The 21,602-nt window shown below is 38.5% G+C and overlaps 1 protein-coding gene across 3 annotated transcripts in view; it reads left to right on the plus strand.

The window, feature by feature from the left end:
- Positions 1 to 21,602, plus strand: part of OVA5 (Lysyl-tRNA synthetase, class II) — a 64,075-nt gene that overhangs the window by 15,600 nt on the left and 26,873 nt on the right. For all 3 annotated transcript variants that reach the window (XM_077355952.1, XM_077355953.1, XM_077355954.1), the window contains exons 5-10: positions 1,431 to 1,488; positions 4,281 to 4,349; positions 8,561 to 8,668; positions 10,605 to 10,697; positions 10,831 to 10,935; positions 16,041 to 16,247. In XM_077355952.1, the coding sequence (XP_077212067.1) occupies positions 1,431 to 1,488; positions 4,281 to 4,349; positions 8,561 to 8,668; positions 10,605 to 10,697; positions 10,831 to 10,935; positions 16,041 to 16,247 (640 nt within the window). The remainder of the gene's footprint in view (positions 1 to 1,430; positions 1,489 to 4,280; positions 4,350 to 8,560; positions 8,669 to 10,604; positions 10,698 to 10,830; positions 10,936 to 16,040; positions 16,248 to 21,602) is intronic.

Consider the following 21,602-nt stretch of genomic DNA (forward strand, 5'->3'; position numbering starts at 1 on the left):
TCCAGTGAGCTCTTCGATCTCTTTCTCCTTTTCTTTGGCCTCCTTCTGAAGCTTCTTCCATTGAAGTTTCAGGTATTCTATGGCCACTTCCCCCTTCGAGGCCTCCTCTTCTTATTGTAGCCCACTCTCTTGAAAGCTTGCTTTTCACCTATACCCAGGCCCTCGTCTCGGGCACCTTTCCTTTTTCCTTTGAGGTCATGGGGCTCCCCTTCATCTGAAAAGGAAGAATCCCCGGACGAGTCGTAGCTTTCTAGCATTGCAATCAGCTTGGAGACGAGTTGCTTTTTTTCTTTTTGCGCGTGTCCGGTTGTCTTCCTACACCCCTCTTCTTATTGAAAAAGGAACCGACCCTAGGAGGCCAAGGCACAAACTCCCAACACTCAACTATCAAGAAGCTGGGATAAGCAGAGCGGGAATACTCATGCAGTGCCAAATCTTATGAGGATCTGGCCCCAAATGGTTCTCGCTGTTCCACAATGTATAAATAAATAGTTTTTTTTTTTTTTTTTTTTTTTGAATTTTTAGGTGACCCGTGAGGTCCCACTGTCCATGTAGCTATACTCTCTAGGCTCAAAACTGTCTTCTAGTATGATTTGTTATGTATTGAAAAATGCAAACGGATTATTAACTCTATCTTGCATTCTTAGTGGTATTTAATTGATAGTTTGAAGTTAAGTATGGTCAAGACTTGCCCAAGAAGTCAATCGCTAGACATTTTATGCCTTCATATTACTATCATGGTTTTCGGTATTTGTTTCGGTCATGATGGAAATGGAAACATGTTAGTTTTGGATGAAATTTTTGTTAAATTTCCTATAAAATCACGAAAACACATGGAGACATATGCAAATGATGGACATTTTAGATGAAACTTCAGGAAATGCTAAATAAGCACAAATATACACTAAAAAACCATTACATAAGCGGAACAACCCAAAATAATAGTTTAACAACATCTAACATCCCACGATTTAGTACATACCACATTTCACATGTGATTTTTATTAATATTTATGCTTACTACATACATCATATTTAACATGCAATTCATATGAATATAATTATGCAACACATATTGGTGTAGTATACCACTAATACACTTACGGTTTTGGTTTTTTGTTTCGGTATGCGTTTCTGTGGAGTCGTTTTGTGTCGGTTTCAGTGGAAATTCAAAATCGGGATTATAATGATCAAGTTGTGTGACGTTTATTTGCCCATTCTAAATCTTGCTTTAATGTTCATGAAATTATGTATACCATCATTTCAATCTCTCTCTCTCTCTCTCTCTCTCTCTCTCTCTCTCCCTCTCCTTTTTTTATCTATTTTTTGTTTTAGATTTGATGTAAAAATTTTGTGTTCTTTAGTTTGAGTATAGTCATTTTTATTTTTCCTATTTTGATAACTTATTCTGTTTTTATTTGATTTTTCAGATACTTAGACATGATAGCAAATCCTGAGGTTGCTGATGTATTTCGAACAAGAGCTAAGGTTGTAATATAATTGCTATCTGCCTTTTAATTTGAATTTATAATTACAAGTGACCATCTTCCTCTTCCATTTTATTCCTAGTGAATTAAAAATAGTATTGTTAGCATGATCCTTTATGAATTGAAAATTTACTTTTGTTTGCGTCAAGTTCTTGAGCTTGACACCTTTCTCATCTAATCCTACTTCCTCCACAATCCTATGTCCATCCATGATGTGTCCTCTAGAAGCACAGCTTTATCCTTTTTAGTTATTTATTCATTGTTGGACTCCATGTGTGACAAGAAGATTGGATCAAACCCTCTTTTGTCCATGCCTATTTCTCCTCCTTGAGAGTGTATCTATAGAACTGCTGAACTTTTAATAATCCATCCACAAGCACTTCCTATGAAAGAAGAGAGAAGATCAATAAAAGAAAGGCGATAGAATTCGTGGGAGATGTGGAGATTCAAATTCTACCCCATGACTACTTGTATATTCTGATCTAAATTTCTCTTTTTCGGTATGTAAGTTGGGGTTGAACCTACGACCTCAAGGTTGAGGTATAAACTATAAAGCCTCAGGCCAATTGAGCTACAGACCCACCCCCTATAATTATAAAGTTTACATATTACATAAAATGCCAAGGAGCCAATTAATGATGGGTCACATCCTAATAATGTAAATAAAATGTACAGTTAAAAACAGAATTATACCAAAATATAAACATAAATTAGCCTAAACTAACTTAACTCTTAACCCCATTCAAGCTAGAGCATAGATGTCATCCATGCTCAGCTTGGAACACATTACTAAACTAACTTCGATCAAGATCCTTCGTAAACATGTCCACTAGCTGATCCTATGACATCACAAACAGAATAGATATTAGGTTGCATTTGACCTGCTCAAGAACAATGCGAAATTCACTTCATTGTGCTTGTCAACAGTGGAACACATCTCTTTGATAAAAGTCTTCAACCACATCTAGGGGTGTAAACGAGCCGAGCCGAGCCGAGCTTGGCCAGGCTCGGCTCGGCTCGTTAAGCTCAAAGGCTAGGCTCGGGCTCGGCTCGGGCTCGAACCAGGCTCGGCTCGGTCAGGTTCGGCTGGGCTCGCGAGCCGCTCGCGAGCCTATCGAGCTTGGGTTATATTCTCGAATATATATCAAATGGACGGTTTGGATTATCACAGCAAAGCGAAATAATAATAAAAAAAGTAATCATTACGAGAAAAAGTAAAATAGCAGTGAATGTATAAAGTTTTAAATGAAAAATTACCAAAAAATGGTAGAGAGTTATGACAATTACAAAAAAAATACAACTAAAAGGTAGGAAGTTATTACAATTACGGAAAAAAGTCATGATTACAGAAAAAAAGTCATGATTATACCTACAGCTGTATTATATTTATATTATATTTACGACTATTTATATTATATTTGGAATACTTTTATACGGGTTTTTCTTGACGAGCCTTAACGAGCCGAGCCGAGCCGAGCCTGGCCTAATTCGGGCTCGGCTCGTTAAGCTTAACGAGCCTAGCAAGCCGGCTCGGCTCGGCTCGTTAAGGATTCGAGCCGACCTCGAGCCGAGCTTTTTTCGAGCCGAGCTCGAGCGAGCTTCCGAGCCCGAGCCGAAATTGACACCCTTAACCACATCAATTTGCACCCAATTTCAGACATCACATGAAACTCTGCACATCTACTACTATCACGATCTCCCCCAACTCAGGACCATGTACCCTACCAGTAAGACCACATCCTCTTCTACAATCACCTCTGCTCATGAACCAAATGATACTCTTACCACAACCCACACAAAAGCCTACAAAATATCCCACAATAGCGCTCATAAAGGCTACACAATAGTCCGAAGAAACACACACACAAAGCATCACCACAGTCCACATGGGACAACACAACAACCCAATCCTCACAAATTAATGAGGCACACTCGTTGAATAGGCGGGTAACTAGCTTCTGCACAATAAGTCACAAATAAGGGCAGCACGCTAGCTATACGACATGCAGCGACACATTCACTAGTTGGGGCAGGAAGATAACACCAATTTCTGTCCTCGATCTATCCAGAATATCCTTTATTCTCTCATCCAAACTAGCTACTCCCGACCCTCTTCGTGGGAGAGTAGGGGGAGCCCCACCCGATGTGACAGAGCCCATGACTAGGCCATGCTGTCGGGCAGGATCCTGTTGGAAGATATATTCATCGAGGAACCTGAAAAGCCCTCACCAGGCCTCCTTTCAGAAATCAATCACAGTTCGCCTAGAGGTGGGCAGATTTCTGGTGTCAGAACCCGGTTGGGGAAGTCTTCAGGATACTTTCTTCGTGACGATCTCCAGGCTGTGAGTAGGTGCTCAGGCCTTGTTTGCCTTGTTATCTCTCATTCTTCAGGGCTTGGAGAGTAAGGGCGGGAGACGGGACTCCCCAAGATTTTTGTTTGTTTTTTAGGCCTTTGTATTTCCCCTTCTGTTTTTCTCTAGGTAAATTAGTCAGTCCTCCTCTTGGCTCCTTCCTATTATCTATAATATTTTGATGTCTGCCCTGGGGCCACATTCTTTTCCAGGTTAAAAAAAAGATAACACCAATCTCAGCCGAGACATACATATTAATCAACCTACATGTCTGTATTCCGATTGGAAAACAGTACGATGTGATCGAAGTTATAGTTAACTAATGGTCAACCACTCATCTGGAACTCTTGGTCTATATTTTTTATTGGTTTCATTATTTCATTTTATACTTATTTTTTACATTTGTAGCATTTTGTGCTAACTTTCTCCATTGTTCATTTAGATTGTGTCGGAGATACGAAAAACGATGGAATCGTTAAAGTTTACCGAAGTTGACAGTCCAGTTCTTCAGGTTTGCCAATTTCATCGACATTATTTCTTGCATCTACTCTTTCTCATACTTGATGAACTGTTTCTACTCTTTACAGCAATACATCCAATGTTTAGAAACTTGTACTCAGACAAAAACTTGCCAAAGGTAAAAGTGATTCGACTAGGGCGAGCCAGTGTTGATGTGATGGGTTTTTTATTGAATCAGCTGAGCCAAATCATTTTTTTCATTGATTTGGTAGGGCAAAAACTGAATCAACTCACTCATCAGTGATTGACTCGTGGGATTTCTAAAAATGGCTTTCCTAGCATTACCAACTTGCTGAATACTGCTATGTATATTTGTATCGTCTACAATCTAAATGTTATGTATATTTGTGTCGTCTACAATCTAAATGTCAGAAAACATTTTTTTGTTTATCTATTCCACATGTATAGATGTTGTTATATCAAAATCAATTGATCAGTCTTCTTCAGTTGCATGGGCTGATTCATGATCCTTCTTCATCTGAAGTGGTTTTGAATGTATTGCTTCACCTATAGTTTACCATTTTCCATTTAGTGTTTTCCTAGGTAAAACTGAACCATTAACTGCAATAAAGTGATAAATATATTAGTTTTGCTCTCCCGGAGATGGTGCTTTTATTATGGAAAGGAACTTTTTTTTGATCCTAAACAAGCCTTATTCAACTTCTAGTCTTTTCAAACATAAATGCTTTAGAAGAACTGTGAACAAAGCCAATAATGGCCTTATGATGTGGTGAATAGATTTTCTGAACCCTTCCTTAGAAGTAGAAAAGGCCCTTATGGAAATCATAATAAATCTAGGTAACAATTGTCATATATCTCCAGCTAGGAAGTTCCCTAAATAATTATTCACCGTTTTTTTTTAAACCGTAAATACTTATTGACAGTTTTTTTTTCTGAGATTTTAATGAGTGAATTATGGAGTAACATAATTGGTTGAAAGTTCTGAGGCCACTATGATGCTCAGTGCTACATCTTTATAATTGAAGGGTGTCAATGCCATTTTCATGGTATGTGGTAATGTTTGGCGTTGTAAAATGTTTCTAGCCAATCCTACGACATTATGGCTGACTTCACCACAACGTTCCTAAACATTGTATCAAGTATTTGTAATGGTGTTCGATGTTGTTAAACCATTGTGTGTGTTTTCACTGATGTGATGGGTTTTTAGTAATTATTTGTGCTTATTATATCACTTGAAGTTTCATCTTAAATGTCCATCATTTGCCTATGTTTTCATACATATCTATGATTTTACACTCTTTCCACCGACATTCCATCTGAAACCAACATTCCATCTGAAACCGGCATGTTTCCATTTCCATCATGATCGAAACACATGTTGAAACTGAAACTTGAAACCTTGGTGATGAAATCTCTGCCAGAATACAAGATACCTGCACAACAGGACAGTTGGTGCATGATTTGTTATCGCCAGTGATCTTTGAGGCGGTTAATACCCCCTTGTGTCTTTAATCACAAAACTCGTATATAATATCCCCTAAGATGATCCTCGACTTTTCACGTGCATACATATATGCAAAATCTCTTTTCTCAGCCATCTCACAACTCCACAAATCCAAAATACTCGACAAACAACAAATGCAAAGTAAAGTAAAAAATAAAAAATCTAAGGACTGTAGGTAGAATTGAAAAAGGTAGAAAATAGGGATATTTACTCACCTTTCGAATAAATGGTCAATAACCAACAAATCCACCACTAAATTCATCGGACGTGATTGATATTGATTTTGTTGAATGATTGGGGAGTAATGAGGAAATCAGGATTTCTTTAAATCTCTTGAAAATCAAGCAATAATTTTTTTTGATTCATGTAATGGGTATTATATGCCCCCAAAACACGTTGAAGGCGTACACCTTAGTGCGCCTCAATACCCCTTACGCCCCAAGGCGTACGCCTCTCACAGGTCTTGCATTCTTTTTTGTGTGTGCATCATTGCTTGTCTTATGCGCCTTTCTCCAGGTGTACCTCTTGAACGTGTCTGGAAGCGTCATGTGAAGTTTATAGGTATCTTTAGAATGAGAGTAAGAAGAGGGCTAATCGGCTATTTTTTTTTTTAAATAAAATTGACATTTATTATTCCAAAAACTGCCAAATAAGGAATAAGTTGTCCCCTAAACGGCTACAACAGGATCGCCCCCTACATACACTAGAAGTGGCTTACATATCCGTTCTATGCTATCCATCCCCATTCCCCATGACATTACCCAGTAGCCTACTTGTGTCGAATCCAAGCAAAAGTGCCATATTTGGGGCCCCACCAAGTCATGATACGTGTCCGCCATGCCACACATACTTCTCCACTCATTCCAGAGGGCTATGAAACAACTTCATTCATGCATAGTTCCTAAAAGGTCAGTTATGGCATTTATTTTTTGATCCAATAAGAATGGTAGTTGTGGATGGGAGGTAGTTTTTATGTTAGCTAGGCTGCAAAGGCGACGAAACATAACATCTCTAGAGAAGGAAGTGTTGCACTTTGGGCATAAAAAACCTATGGGGAAAATTCCAATAATCTATCTGCAAGTGCACTTGCTGCGACTGCTACCGAGGGATATGTTCTTACCATCGAGTATGATTGGAGCTCATGGGCTCCGCCGAATGCCTCCAATTTCAAGCAAGAGTGCTGGTTGATTACTGGCGGTAGAGAACTGCTCAAGGCCTCCTTTAGTTCTAGTATAGTTGTTAAAATCGTACGATTCAAATCGAATCGAGGGCTGACCGATTCAAATCGGAAGGAGAAATCATTTTCCGTAAAAAATGTGCAATTTAAAATTGAATCGTACGATTCGAGTGCGATTTTTATGATTCTATTTTTTTTTTTTTGCTTATTTTTCTGTGATCGTCCCTTTACGATTAGAAATAAATCGTATATAAACCCCTCGCCCCAACTTATAACCTAAAAACAAGTAAAGAAAACCCTAACTCTATTCTTCTCCTCTTCTTTCCTTCTTCTGCTTCTCATCCTTCCCACTTATTACCAATACCGGACGCAGTTTTTTTCTTCTGTTGCAGCGTTTTTTTCCTATTTGAACAACGATCTGGGTGCTGTTTGTTATGTATTCTGAAAAATGATTGGAGTCACAATCGATTCTCAAAATCCAAAACAAATAGGGACATTTGATGGTTGCTTCAGCATATCTTTTTCCAAGTTATTTTTGTCTATTCCGGGGTGTTTTTTCTCCCTTTTTAATGATTTTTTTTTTTCTGTTTATTTTGAATTTTATGAACTGATTGTGATTTCAATGATTTAGGCTTGTTTTGTATTTTGAGAGCTGATTGTGATTTCAATATGGAAATCATTTAAATGATTTAGGCCCTTTTTCTTTTAGATTTTGAGAACTATAATCTTCATATAATTAACATACTTAATATGGGGCATATGGGTTTTAATCCAAACCAAACAGGGCCTTGTTATGGAAATCTATCAAATGATTTAACAGCCCCCCCTCCCATCCCCTTTCTCTTTTCCCATGTTTAAATTATTTAGGTTCTGTTTGTTTTGGATTTTGAGAACTCATTGTGATTTTAATATGGAATTCATTTCAATATGATCCGATTTACGATTTGATAGGGTTCGAACCCTATTACGATTTACGATTCGATTCCGATTTCAGAACCTTGAGTACTAGGTCCTCATTAAATGGGGTTTCACTTCTCACCATACACATATTTATAAACAAACACAATGGCTGAAGCACCTGAACCATATTAAAATACTGACTATTTTTTCATTTTTCTTTTTGCATTGACTTTTGGTCTTGGTATTTTTGTTGTCTGGAGTCCCTCTCTTCTCGGCGGATGGTTGCCTTTGCTTCTCTTTCAGTATCTGAACTTTCTCCTCGTTTCTTGGTTGTATATGAATGATGCTTGGATTTCAAATCAAATTTCCTGTACGGTAATTATAGTTAATTTTATTGTTGTACTCAGAGATACATTTTTTAGAGTATATGACTATAATGACCAATGAGCATGTGGATTTTATTTGTTTTTTTAAAAAGCCATCATTGTCTTCCATTCAATCCTAACATGGAAGTGCTTCTGTATATTCTTTTTTTATTTTTTTTATTTTTTTACGCTTCTGTATATTCTTATAGTTGAGACAACTATATGTTTGCGTTAACTAGCTATGACTTGCATACAATATGTATTCATCTTAAGGAGATGGGTATTTTGTCATCTAGGGAGCTGTTGGTGGTGCAGAAGCTAGACCATTTGTTACGTACCATAACTCACTTAGAAGGTATCTTTATTTGAGAATCGCGACAGAGCTCCACTTAAAGAGGATGCTGGTAAGTTTGTCTATTGCCTCAACATTTACGGATGTTTTCCTATCGAATCCTTTTCTCCATGGTTTGTTTGTTTGTTTTTTTTGTTTTTAATGATTTCTCCATGGTTTGTTGTTACCACTTTCTCCCATTTGGACGCACACTACAATACTTTTATGTTATACCTTTTCATTTCAAAATGTAAGAAACTGCAAATGGAAGCAATTATTTATGTCACATTTTCTTGTTGCAAACGCACACTTCAATTTTGTTATGTGCCTTCGTTTTTGCAAAATTTATATTTTTTTTACTTTTGATGGATATGAAAAATATGACAAAATATATTGTGCTTCCAAATGGGTGGTATAACAATTGAATAGGTGGAGTGAAGTGTACTGTGTGGTCCGCGGCTTGTAAAACTAAGTAGATCATAATTAAACATGGCCACTTTTAGGATGTATGATTTTTAGGCAGCATCACGTCTTATAGATATTGACACCAGCATTTACAAATCAAATGAGTACTTGCTATCGACAAAATGAAATTTACTACTTTTTTTTTTGATTGGAAATTTCCTACTTATTGGCATGCTCATAAGAATGCTTAGGTTCGAGACAGGTCTCTTGGTCTCCACGGAAAAGAAACGATTTGGTTTTGGGTGGCTTGTAAAACTAAGAAAGTAGATCACAATTAAACATGGCTACTTTTAGGATGTATGATTTGTTAGTCAGCATCACGTCTTATAGATATTGACACCAGTATTTACAAAGCAAACGGGTACTTGCTATCGACAAAATAAAATTTCCTTCTTATTGGCATGCTCATAATGCTTAGGTTCGAGACAGGTCTCTTGGTTGCCACGGAAAAGAAACGGTTTGGTTTCAGATGGAAATTCCGATGGAAATCCTATAAAATCACAGAAACGCTTGGAAACTTATTCAAATGATAGAATTTTAAAATAAAACTTAAGGAAATGCTAGAATGAGCACCAATACACACATAGAAACTACAGCATGAGCAAGCCAACTGTCCATAATGGTTTAACAACATCGAACACCTAGTGACATATGTTGTTCACATGTATTTTAACTTAATAAATACCACATTTCAGATGCAATTCATATAAATATGTACATATATTACATTCCACATTCAATTCATATAAATAAGTACATATATGACACATAATGATACAACATGCCTCCAATACACTTACGATTTTTGGTTTTGATATGCACTTCGGTTTCATTATCTGTTTTGGTGGGGAGGAAAGCGGAAATATTTTGATCGTTTTGTGCCAGGGTCAGGGGGAAATTTAAAACTATGGATATCATTCCTAAATTTATATCTGACGAGGACAATGAAAAATTGATGAAGGAAAGGCATGTACGCCTTGAAACATTTTTTTACACCTTTGCCCATGGGACTACGCCATTATGGTGTTAATTTTTTTCTATGCACCTTGAGGTGTTTTTGGTGTGCCTTGCCTCACTCTTGAAGGTGCCTTGAATGCCTTTGAAAACACTGATTCATACATTTGTATCGATGCAGTTGGATAGTATTATCACGACCGTCCTTTATCCCCACCATATGTTTTTTTTTGAAAATGATAGCTTTATATATTAAAAGAGAGACCGAGATGGTCAGAGTACAACATAGAAAAGAGAGAACATCACATAACAATACAAAAATATGGGATCGCAGCGGGAGAGAATCAAAGAGTGCTAGAGAGTCCTTGGAAAATCCTACTTTAGCTAAACCATCCGGCACCTGATTAGCAGAACACTGCACACGATGAAACACAACCTCAAATTATTTTTAAAGCAATCGAACAGTTCGTCGAACCATCTATCAAATCTCCAGGGGGGTTTTTGATGTAATATTCTGCAGTATTTTACTGCCATGAGTTTCTAGTGTTGATAGATATCTTTTTGTAACGTCTCATATTTGCAAGTGACAGGTTGGGGGGTTTGAAAAAGTTTACGAGATGGGCCGGATATTTAGAAATGAAGGCATTTCCACTCGCCACAATCCCGAATTTACGACTATTGAGGTAACATTTGTTTTTATTTTTATTTCCGTACTGAGATTACTGTGTGCTATATTTATGTTATTTCTTAAGGCCCAATTTTTTTTTTTTCAATGACAAACACCCTGATCACTACTAATCTTAGCGTAAGGTTTAGATGTATGAAGCATTTTCGGACTATCATAGCATGATGGACATGGCGGAGGAAATTGTTACCAAATGTGCTCTGGCAGTTCATGGGAAGCTTACTATTGATTATCAGGTAAAAAAGTGCTGAAATATGTTAATTTATGCCTTTCTTTCAAAACGTTGATACACTTCTCTTTCAGATAACAAATGTTCAGAGCCAGAAGCTTTAGTGGTATAAATGCATCATATGCTGATTAGAATTTAAGAACATATCCTTTTTTATATGTATGGTGTTTATATCATGTTTTGATTCCAATCTTATTATTTCTCATGCAGAACAGCAGATAGTTTGTCCTAGGTCATCTGGGTGAATGCGTAGGAACAACTTTAGTTGTGGCACCCTATTTGTATGGTGGTGTGATGGTGCAAAAATGATAATTAGATAGTAAGATATATGCATCTGGTTCTTGTTTATGGCGTTGAATTATTCCCTACTTATTTAGGTTTTATATTTTTGAGTGTTCAGTTTAAGTAGTGCTCGAAAACATTATTTTAAGTGTAATTTTCAGTTATCAAATTATAACTAATGTGATGGCAAATGAACTGTAAATTATAATGACGGTGAAGTTTTCTTAGATAATGCTTATTTCCCTCCAAAGAATACTTATGTTTTCCAACTTACCCTATTTCAAGTGAAGCTAAAGTTTGTAGCATTTCTTATACCTTCTATGTGGAGAAGATTTTTGTTTGTTACTAGCCAACAAAGCTATGGAGTGAAGTTATTTTGAGTTCTGAACTCACAAAATCCTTTTCTTTATCTCAGAGTGTACCCATTTCAGAAACAATATTTGATCTGATATGACAGCTTCAACCTCTCATCTTTGATATTCCTTGATGTTAAACGGAGTGCTTCTTAGTTATGAGCACAAGGAATATCTCCATGTTGTCTCTTCCTAGATACATCTACATGAAGAAATAAGAAAAGAAAAGATGTTGAGGCCCACACAACCAACTCTCTTCTTTATTCCCTTAAATGGGTTACAAAATAACAAGAGAAACATATCCCCAACAATCACATTAACAAAAGGAGTTGGGCTAGGAGACGTGGTGTATCATCATTTTTGGTAAAATATCTGTGCCCTAGATGGGCTCCCACGACTTTTGCCCACCACTCTTTGACAAGGTTTCAAATGTCAGTTTTGGTATGAACTTCAGTCCCCACAGAAGTGGAAGTACTTTGTGGAAGTATATGGAAGTCCATGGAAATCCAATAAAAATCATGTAAGTCTATGAAAGTGATGGAAATTTAATATGTAATTTCAGGAAATACTAGAATAAGCACAAATACACACCCTTTTTTTGTTTTTGTTTTTGAAAGATGACATTTGGAGTTCTGTGCGACTGTAAAATCCCTACCAAGTTGAAGGGAAAGTTTTATAAGACATCTGTGAGGCCAGCTATGCTGTACGGCTTAGAATGTTGGGCCACGAAGAAGCAGCATGTGCATAAGATGAGTGTAGCGGAGATGCGAATGCTTAGATGGATGTGCGGCCACACAAGGCTAGATAGAATTAAAAATGAAAACATTCGTAAAAAGGTGGGGGTGGCTCCAATTGATGAGAAGATGAGAGAGCACCGCTTAAGATGGGTTGGACATATCCAACGTAGGCCTTTGGATGCTCCGGTGAGAAGAGGCGACTCGTGCCAAATTGATGGAGTAAAAAGTGGTAGGGGCAGACCGAAAACAACTTTGGTAGAAACATTGGGGAAAGACTTGATAGCTAGGAACATAACAGAGAACATGACCTTGGATATGATAGAATGGAAGAAAATGATCCACGTAGAAGAACCCAACTAGAACCAGGATTAGAGCCGGGTAGATTCCTTGTACCTTCTTTATAAATTTTTTCTAAAGGATTCATTTAACCGACCCCAACTAGTTTGGGACAAAGGCTTTGTTGAGTTGAGTTGAAAGTTGACATTTCATTAACCAAAACCAAGAAGATACATCCACGGGGACAAGGTGTCCCCAAATACACAGAGAACAATCCTGATGGATTTACATGTAATTTAGAGTATAAAAAACCGGCCTAAGAAGGCTGTGGAGAACCTTGAACAAGTGCTGCAGCTGAAAAGGTAATAAGCATTTCATCTCGTACTACACCTCCTTTAGCAAGTTGATCCGCCATTTCATTCGCTGATGTCCTACGGTGTTCAATCACGTAAGGCAACCATCCATAATTGTTTAACAAGATCGAACACTTAGTAATGTACGATGTGCATATTTGGAACAATAAGTTTCATTCTAACAATAGATATTTCACATGTTTTACCTTTAAAAAAAATATTTCAAATGTTTTGGAAGTTGATGATCATGCTATTTCTTTTATTTTTCAACTTACCCTTTTTATTATTGCAATGACATTAATATTTCCTGGATATATGGGATTTTTAGTTATGTCGGTGCACTGCAAGGAATCGATCTTCGAACTTTGGTCCAACTTTGACGGTCTGAGTTTTGGTCCCCAAGAAAGTCGAGCCGAAATCGACATGTCGGTGGAATTATAAAACTGTGCTCTTTGGTCCTCACCGTGATAATATAGAGATGATTGTAAGACTTCTTGACTGGACTTCGGAACTTCTTGATCAAGGTGATGATTAGTGGGTCGATCATTTGATCATGGTGGGACACATAATGGTGTGACTAGTGGCTGCCTACCTGATCAACGTTGCCCATCTTCTTTCCAAGATGCCCATACAATTGGCAAGTTGTGTTACTGAAAACAATATCATACTATTTCTTTCCAGTCAGTCGTTTAACTTAAAATGATATAAACCAACACAATTTGGTGGAGCATAGAAGGCAATGATGCTCCCAACTTGCAAGGAATCCCATGAATCCTTATGAAAATGTTTGCAAGATCTTTTTCAGATGACATATAGAACATTAATCATCTTTGTAGTCCTTCTCTCATACAGAATGGAAGCCCACTTTAATATTCTAGGTTCTCTTTTGAAACACTAGCCTAGAAGTGATGCGAATCCATGTTTGACCGTCACAGTGTAACTTCATAGGTACTTCACGTCCACCCCCATCACCACAAGAAGAGTTTGAAGCAAAAGAACCTCATAAGCTTGTCGTGCTTTGGGGCGATGTTATGCTTCTGTACTCAATCTTATGAAAATTAGATTGCTTCATTCTCTTCCAATAATAAGTTTACCTCTAACAAATCTGTGACGGCCACTAGTGGATTGTCGATCTATATGTGGACCAGCCCAGTACAATATTTTAAATTTTGGTTTTGGTTGGCATAGAATTGTAAACATTTCTAATTCAAATGAAAATTTTGGTGGAAATCTTGTAAAATTATGAAAACGTATGCACATGATAGACATTTAAGATGAAACTTCTCAAAGTGCTAGAATAAGCACAACTCAACTCAACTCAACTTAACAAAGCCTTTGTCCCAAACTAGTTGGGGTCGGCTAAATGAATCCTTTAGAAAAATTTCATGAAGAAGGTGAAAGGAATCTACCCGGCTCTAATCCTGGCTCTAGTTGGGTTCTTCTACATGGATCATTTTCTTCCATTCTATCCTATCCAAGGTCATCTTCTCTGTTATATTCCTAGCTATCAAGTCTTTCCTCACTGTTTCTACCCAAGTTGTTTTCGGTCTGCCCCGACCTCTTTTTACTCCATCAACTTGGCACGTCGCCTCTTCTCACCGGAGCATCCAAAGGCCTACGTTGGATATGTCCAAACCATCTTAGGCGGTGCTCTCTCATCTTCTCCTCAATTAGTGCCACCCCCACCTTTTTACGAATGTCTTCATTTTGAATTCTATCTACCTTATGTGGCCGCACATCCATCTAAGCATTCGCATCTCTGCTACACTCATCTTATACACATGCTGCTTCTTGGTGGCCCAACATTCTGAGCCGTACAACCATTGCTGGCCTCACAACTGTCTTATAAAACTTTCCCTTCAACTTGGTAGGGATTTTACGGTCACATAGAACTCCTGAGACGAGCTTCCAATTCAACCAACCTGCTCTTATTCTATGGCTAACATCCTCTTCAGTCTCTCCTTCCTTATGTAGAATTGAACCAAGATAGTGAAAGATATCCCTCTTAGGTACCTCCTGTCCAGTCATATTTACTACATCATCGTCCCGCCTCCTTACATTACTAAAGTTGCACTCCATATACTCTGTCTCAGTCGTACTCAGTCTAAAACCTTTGGATTCCAAAGTAGTTCTCCATAACTCTAACTTAGCATTTACTCCTGCTTTGGTTTCGTCACTTAATACTATGTCATCTGCAAATGACATACACCACGACACCTCATCCTGGATACCCTCCGTAAGCTCATCCATAACTAGCGTAAAAAGATAAGGGCTTAGAATAAGCACAACTACACACTAAAAATGATCACATAAGCAAAAAAAAAAAAAAAAAAAAAAAAAACCCATAATGGTTTAACAACATCAAAAACCTAGTTGTATGCACTATCACACATGTATTATAATTCAATGCATATCAAATTACTAGTGAGTCGTCCCATTATCAAAAGCATGGTTGTGCGCTTGAGGTGGCTGCTCTCACATGCAACAGCCCAGCCATGAAATGTCTTCTGTGATGGTCCCTAGCAAATCCCTCCTCCCCCCGACACACCCACGCACACACACATGAGGGAGGGGTCCCATTATTTTTAATTTCTTTGTAATTTTGAGTCCTGAAATAAAATGATTGCTTTTATGCTTGAGTTATACCTTCTTTGCCATCCGGTCCTTGTATATGTACTATATATAGTTATATACCTATGTTCGTAATGTGGAGATATTACTGTGGGTACTAGCTCGTCAAGTGCATCTGTTTTTCATTATACATGAGTTAAGTACTGATGTATGTGGGAATGAATGAATGCCTATATGGTTCAGTAGTAAGTCATAGAGCTGTCATGGGCCAGGCTTGGGACATGATATCACTAAATACAAACAACATACGAGCTTATTTTCAAGTGCATGGCTTATGATGGCTTCTTAATGTCGACAGCACAGATCAGTATACTTCAGAAACACACAAGCAATAATATGATTAAGAGTTCAATTTCACTAATATTACTCCATAAAGCTTTAATTGTCATAACATTATGGTTAATTCTTCTATGTATCTGAAAATCTGGGATGTTCTGTGCTTGTCACCTGTTAAACTGGACCCTATTGTTTGACTTTCAGGGAACGGAAATATGTCTTGAAAGACCATGGAGGAGAGAAACCATGCATAATCTGGTCAAAGAAGCCACTGGAGTCAACTTTAGTGATCTGGGCACCGATGTCAAAGCCGCTAAAGATATTGCTTTTAAGATACTTGGGAATGATCAGGACAACAAGGATAACTTTTCCATTGAAACATGCCCATCTGTAGGCCATGTCCTTAATGAGGTAACACTTCTTGATCATTGCATTTTCAGTAATTTTTAAGGTAACGTGCTTCAATTTTTGTTCATCTTAGTTCAATCTCCTCTCTATTTTAATGTTGCATATATCATATTACTCCTGGACTAGGTACTTTCTTTGTCAATATTAGTTCCAATGTATGCTTGCTTTTTCCTGAAAGAGTACTATACATCTATACCTGCAACTAGGTTAAGTGGGCTATGGTTACTGTGTGTCTGCATTATTATTTACACTGCTCAAACATGCTGAAGCTGCACAGCTACTAGACAACATTTATAGAATTACATTGTTGTTCATCTAAGGACTCCTGAAATGTACAAGTAACTAAACAATAGTTTTTTTATTGGTAAACTGGGATCGAACCCCCGACCTCAAGGTGAAAGAACATACGTCTTTACCAATTGAGCTAGAGGCTCAACCCCCTCCAATAGCTGCACCTTAGTCATCAATATTTCGATCTCTTGCTAGTGTGGATATTTGAACCTGAGATGTTATGAATAAAATATATCCATTGCTTCTTTTGGCTTACCTTTGATTCAAAAACTTCGCCTTGCTGCCACTTTTAGACTCTTCATGGTCATCGACAGATTAATGTTTGAGCCAGGACTCATCCCTCATTTAGACTCATCACATCTTTGTGCGAGATGCAAACTAAAAACAATGTCATAGGATCTAATACATTTTAATATAATTTAGTGACACTACCAGTATAATGTTTTATCCAACTTCTTGGGAAGTGCGTTTCTGCAACGGGAAACGGAACGATTCCCAAAATGTGGGGAAGCACGCTTCCCATTTCTTGGGTGTTAGAAATGAGATTATGGTTAGAGGATAGGAAGAATAAGATGAGGGAAGGATGGAGAGTCTCCACTAGGGAGCTCCTCATGAATATGATGTATATATAGGCCCAAACTAGGGCAACAATGTACAATGACCACAATACCCCCAACTACTACAAGTAATGTCTAAACAACCCTAATACATTATTCAACACTCCCCCTCAAGCTGTTTTGTCGAATATTCCGATTTACCAGTTGTCTTTGTTCAAATGCCCTAGAAGTGTTTTGAAATGCGTAGAAAAGATTCAAAAGAGATTTTTGTGGGGAGGAGGGTCGGAAGGAAGGAAAAAAGGAATTCCATTAGTAAGGTGGGATGATGTTTGTAGATCTATCAAAGGTGGTGGTTTGGGCATTAGAAAGATAAAGGTAGTTAACCAGTCTTTGCTGGGAAAATGGCCGTGGAGGTTTGGGAAAGAGCAATCACATTATGGGCAAAGGTAATTATGAACAAGTATGGAGCAGAGCCTGGTAATTGGAAACCTAAAGATTCTTTTAGCAAAAAAGGAGCAACTATTTGACGGGATATAATGCAAATAAGTCATAGCTTTAATCAAGGAATCAGATACAGAGTTTAATCGGGCGACATAATTAGTTTTTGGCATGTGAGTTGGTGCTCTCTTGTTCCTCTAAAAGAGATTTTCTCGAATCTGTTTGTAGCTGCTGCCTGTAAGGATGCCATGGTAAAGGAGTCTTTTGAGAGATAAGGCGGGAGGGTAATCTTGAAGCCGACTTTTAGAAGGAATTTCTTTGACAGGGAATTGAATTCAGTGGGAAGATTGTTGGAAATGCTTGAGGGTTGCTACATCAGTTTCCCAGGGGTGGATAAGAGAGTATGGATTTGGGATTCTACCGGGGTCTTTTTAGCTAAATCTTTCTACAATCATCTGGTGCCTAGTCTTGTGTCTCCTATTGAAGCTAAGGTTTGGAAGATCCAAGCCCTGCCAAGTGTTTGTACTTTCAGTTGGGCTGCTCTGCGAAACTGGATCCAGACGATGGACTTTCATAGAGGTCGCAGGATGTTGATAGTTGACCATTGTGCACTATGCATAGCGGCTGGGGAATCTGTGGATCATATTTTTATGCATTGCAGTGTGGTCAGAGAGGTGTGGAGTGGCATCCTGTCCAGATTTGGTATCTCATGGGTATTCCCATTCACAATTGAAGGGTTATTCGAAAATTGGTCAGTGGTCCCATGGAAGAAAAGAGGGAAAGTTCTTTGGTCTCTATGGAAAGAAAGGAATGCTGGAGTTTTTGAGGGGGTCTCTAAACCATCACACTTTCTCTTTATCAAAGTCACCGCTTTAACTATAGCTTGGGCTAAATCCCTTACCTTGTTTCAATTTGTTCCTGCTTATTCATTATGGGAGGGGTGGAAGGAGATTTGTTTCAGTACAGAGAATAGACCCTCTATCGTGCAATAGTGGTAGGTTCCATCTCAAGGTTTGCTAAAGCTCAATTTTGATGGGGCTAGTATGGGAAATCCGGGGCCAGTAGGTATAGGTGGTATTCTAAGGGATTACAAGGGTGTGAAGTCATTTGGGCCTTTTTTGGATCTATTGGGGTAACAGATGCGAGCGAAGCAGAAGTTAGAGCTGCTCACCAGGGGATTCTTCAACTTCATAGGGATCTCCTGGGTAAAGTAATAGTAGAGGGAGAGAATCTTAATGTCATCAGATAGCTTAGAGGCTCTCCTACCTCCACTTGGAGATTCACACAATTTTTTGATGAGATCCGTGATAGGATGAATGGTGTTTCCTTACCTTTCATGCATGTAAGAAGATCGGCAAATGGAAGTGCAGATAGATTAGCTAAGGAGGGAGTGGACAAACAGAGTCTAGAGCTCTTTGATTTCCTTCCTCCACAAGTGGGGTGTAATTTTTTCTTCTTTTGCTTTGTATTTTTGGTTTCTAATGTTTTTCCTTGGGGTGTACTTACTCAGTTCGCCTATTATTAATGAAACCTGCTACCGTTCAAAAAAAAAAAAAAAAAAAAACTCTCCCCCTCAGGCTAAAGTGTATATGATATGGAAGTCCAGCTTGGTACAAAGAAAACTACAACAAACAACTAAAAATAATAAAAAGTACATAATCTCATACACACAGCCAGCTTGGTATAACACTCATCAAGCTGGTGTGGTGAATACATAAGGAAGGCATAACAAAAGATAATAGCCACCATGAGAGTACGGTCCTCGAGATCAGCGGCCACAAAAAAGGAACAACTCCCCCTGAGGTAGCACTACGACGAGAGCAGTCACAACCGGGTCTCCTTCTGGATGAGAACCCGGTATATAAGTCTAGAACCACAAAGGATTGAACTGTGCACATCGGCAGGGGAATAACAACAATCCATCGAGCAAAAAAGGCACACCAAATGTGTGCATGTGAGCAATGGCGAAACTCCACGAGCAGGAACACCAGCTAAGCAGCACCACGCCAATAGAAGATAACCACTGATGGGGAAACTATCGGAGGCAAGGTCAACGAGGAAACCGTCGCTTGGAGAGAAGAAGAGATAGAGAAGATAACCAACCAACGATGGGGAAACCATCGTCTGTGACAAGGTCGATAGCATGAACATCATCGCCTGAAGACAAGAAGAAAATGAGGGAAAAGATAGACTAACCAACGATGGGGAAACCATTGTTTGGAGACTAGGTCGATGGCACGAACATCGTCGCTTGAAAAGAGCCGATTAACGATGGGGAAACTATCGTCCGAAAAAGAGAGGTCGACGGGAAAAGACCGTCGCCTGTAAGAGAGCCGACCAACGATGGATATGGAAGCTATCGCCCGGAAAAGGAGGGAGAAGATAACCAACCAACGATGGGGAAACTATCGTCTGGAGACAAGGTCGACGGCATGAACATCGTCGCCTGAAAAAGGAGCCGACCAACGATGGGGACGCCATCGCTCGGAAAAGAGGGGATAAGGCATAAAACCAAGAAGACAAAGACCGACTAGGAAGCACAATAACACTTCCTCTCGAGCGAAACTACATGAGCCCGGAGATGACAAGACAAGGAGGACAATATCAAGACAAACGAAGAAATATGGTATAAAGCCAGACAACACGAAAAGACATAAAAACAAGACATGAAAACAAGAAAGAAGATAATAATCACCAAGGGGACGAACAAATAACATAAAGAGAAGACATAAAGAAGACGATAATACTCTCCCTCAAGAAAAGACAACATAACAACATAGCAACAGTCCCCAAGAAGACAATAACATAACAACACTCCACCAAGAAAAGGCACAAAGAACTACATGAGAACATCATAAGAACACTCCCCCTCAAGTTGAAGGTCAAATACCTTCAACTTGCAACTAAAAGAAGACAATCAAGGCACCACTACTCCCTCAGACATTTCATCGAACACTTGGTGTGCGACTTGAAGAACAACCCAAAGGCCATGAAAGCAAAGAAAGAGAGAGAAAAACAAAGAGATGACAACAAGACAAGAACAAGAAAACCACACAACACGTTTTTTGGGAAGTAGATCTACACAAATACAAAAGAATAGAAGCCAAACAATATAGAAAAGAGAGAAAAACAGAGATTTGGAGGTGAGATTGGGTGTATTGGGAGCCATTTGGCTTCCCCAAATGGGATGGTGGCAGAAAGTATGGCCCAGAAGGGGATTTGGGATTGTGAGTTGGGATTGAGAGTTTTGAGTGGAGAGCCAAAAAGGAATTTGGGAAGAAGATTTCTTCGAAAGGGAGAGAGTTGGATTGAGATTTGGGGTTTGAGGTAACCCAAAACTGGATTTAGTGGCTTAGAGAGAGAGAGAGAGAGAGAGAGAGAGAGAGAGAGAGAGAGAGAGAGAGAGAGATGGACTCTTTTTTCTTTCCTCTTTCTTAGAATCTTTGCTCTGATACCATGTTGAGGAGTGAAGGATGGAGAGTCTCCACTAGGGAGCTCCTCATGAATATGATGTATATATAGGCCCAAACTAGGGCAACAAAGTATAATGACTACAATACCCCTAACTACTACAAGTAATGTCTAAACTACCCTGATACATTATTCAACACTGGGAAACCAGTTTCCGTGTTTGGGGAAGGGCGTTTCGGGTCCTTAGGGATTCACATTTCAGGCTTTTTGGAATTGTTCAGGATTTCATTCCATTCTTCTCTTCCTTTTACCTCTTTAGTTCTCTAATAAAGAACACGAGTAATACAGGGAACGGGGTATTTACCTGTAAAGTCATTTAAGTAGATGTCCATTTACTTTAAGATTTACACGTAAATAGGGAAATACCCCCCATTTGGATTTATTAATATGGTTTTGCTAACGAGTGCCCTTACGTTAAGGTGCATTGAGAAAGGAATTTTACAAATGTTTTGAGTCATTTTTCAAATATTTTTCAATCATTTTTCACATCGTTTGAAAATTTTACAAATGTTTCGAGTCATTTTCATCAAAACACATGTAAAATTCCTTTCCCAATGCACCTTAACGAGTGCCCTAAGGGCACCTGTTAGTAAAACCCTTA

The sequence above is a fragment of the Tasmannia lanceolata genome, unplaced genomic scaffold, assembly GCF_043159265.1.
Source record: "Tasmannia lanceolata isolate RefF3 unplaced genomic scaffold, GAP_Taslan_0.1 ptg000015l, whole genome shotgun sequence".
NCBI lineage: Eukaryota > Viridiplantae > Streptophyta > Magnoliopsida > Canellales > Winteraceae > Tasmannia > Tasmannia lanceolata.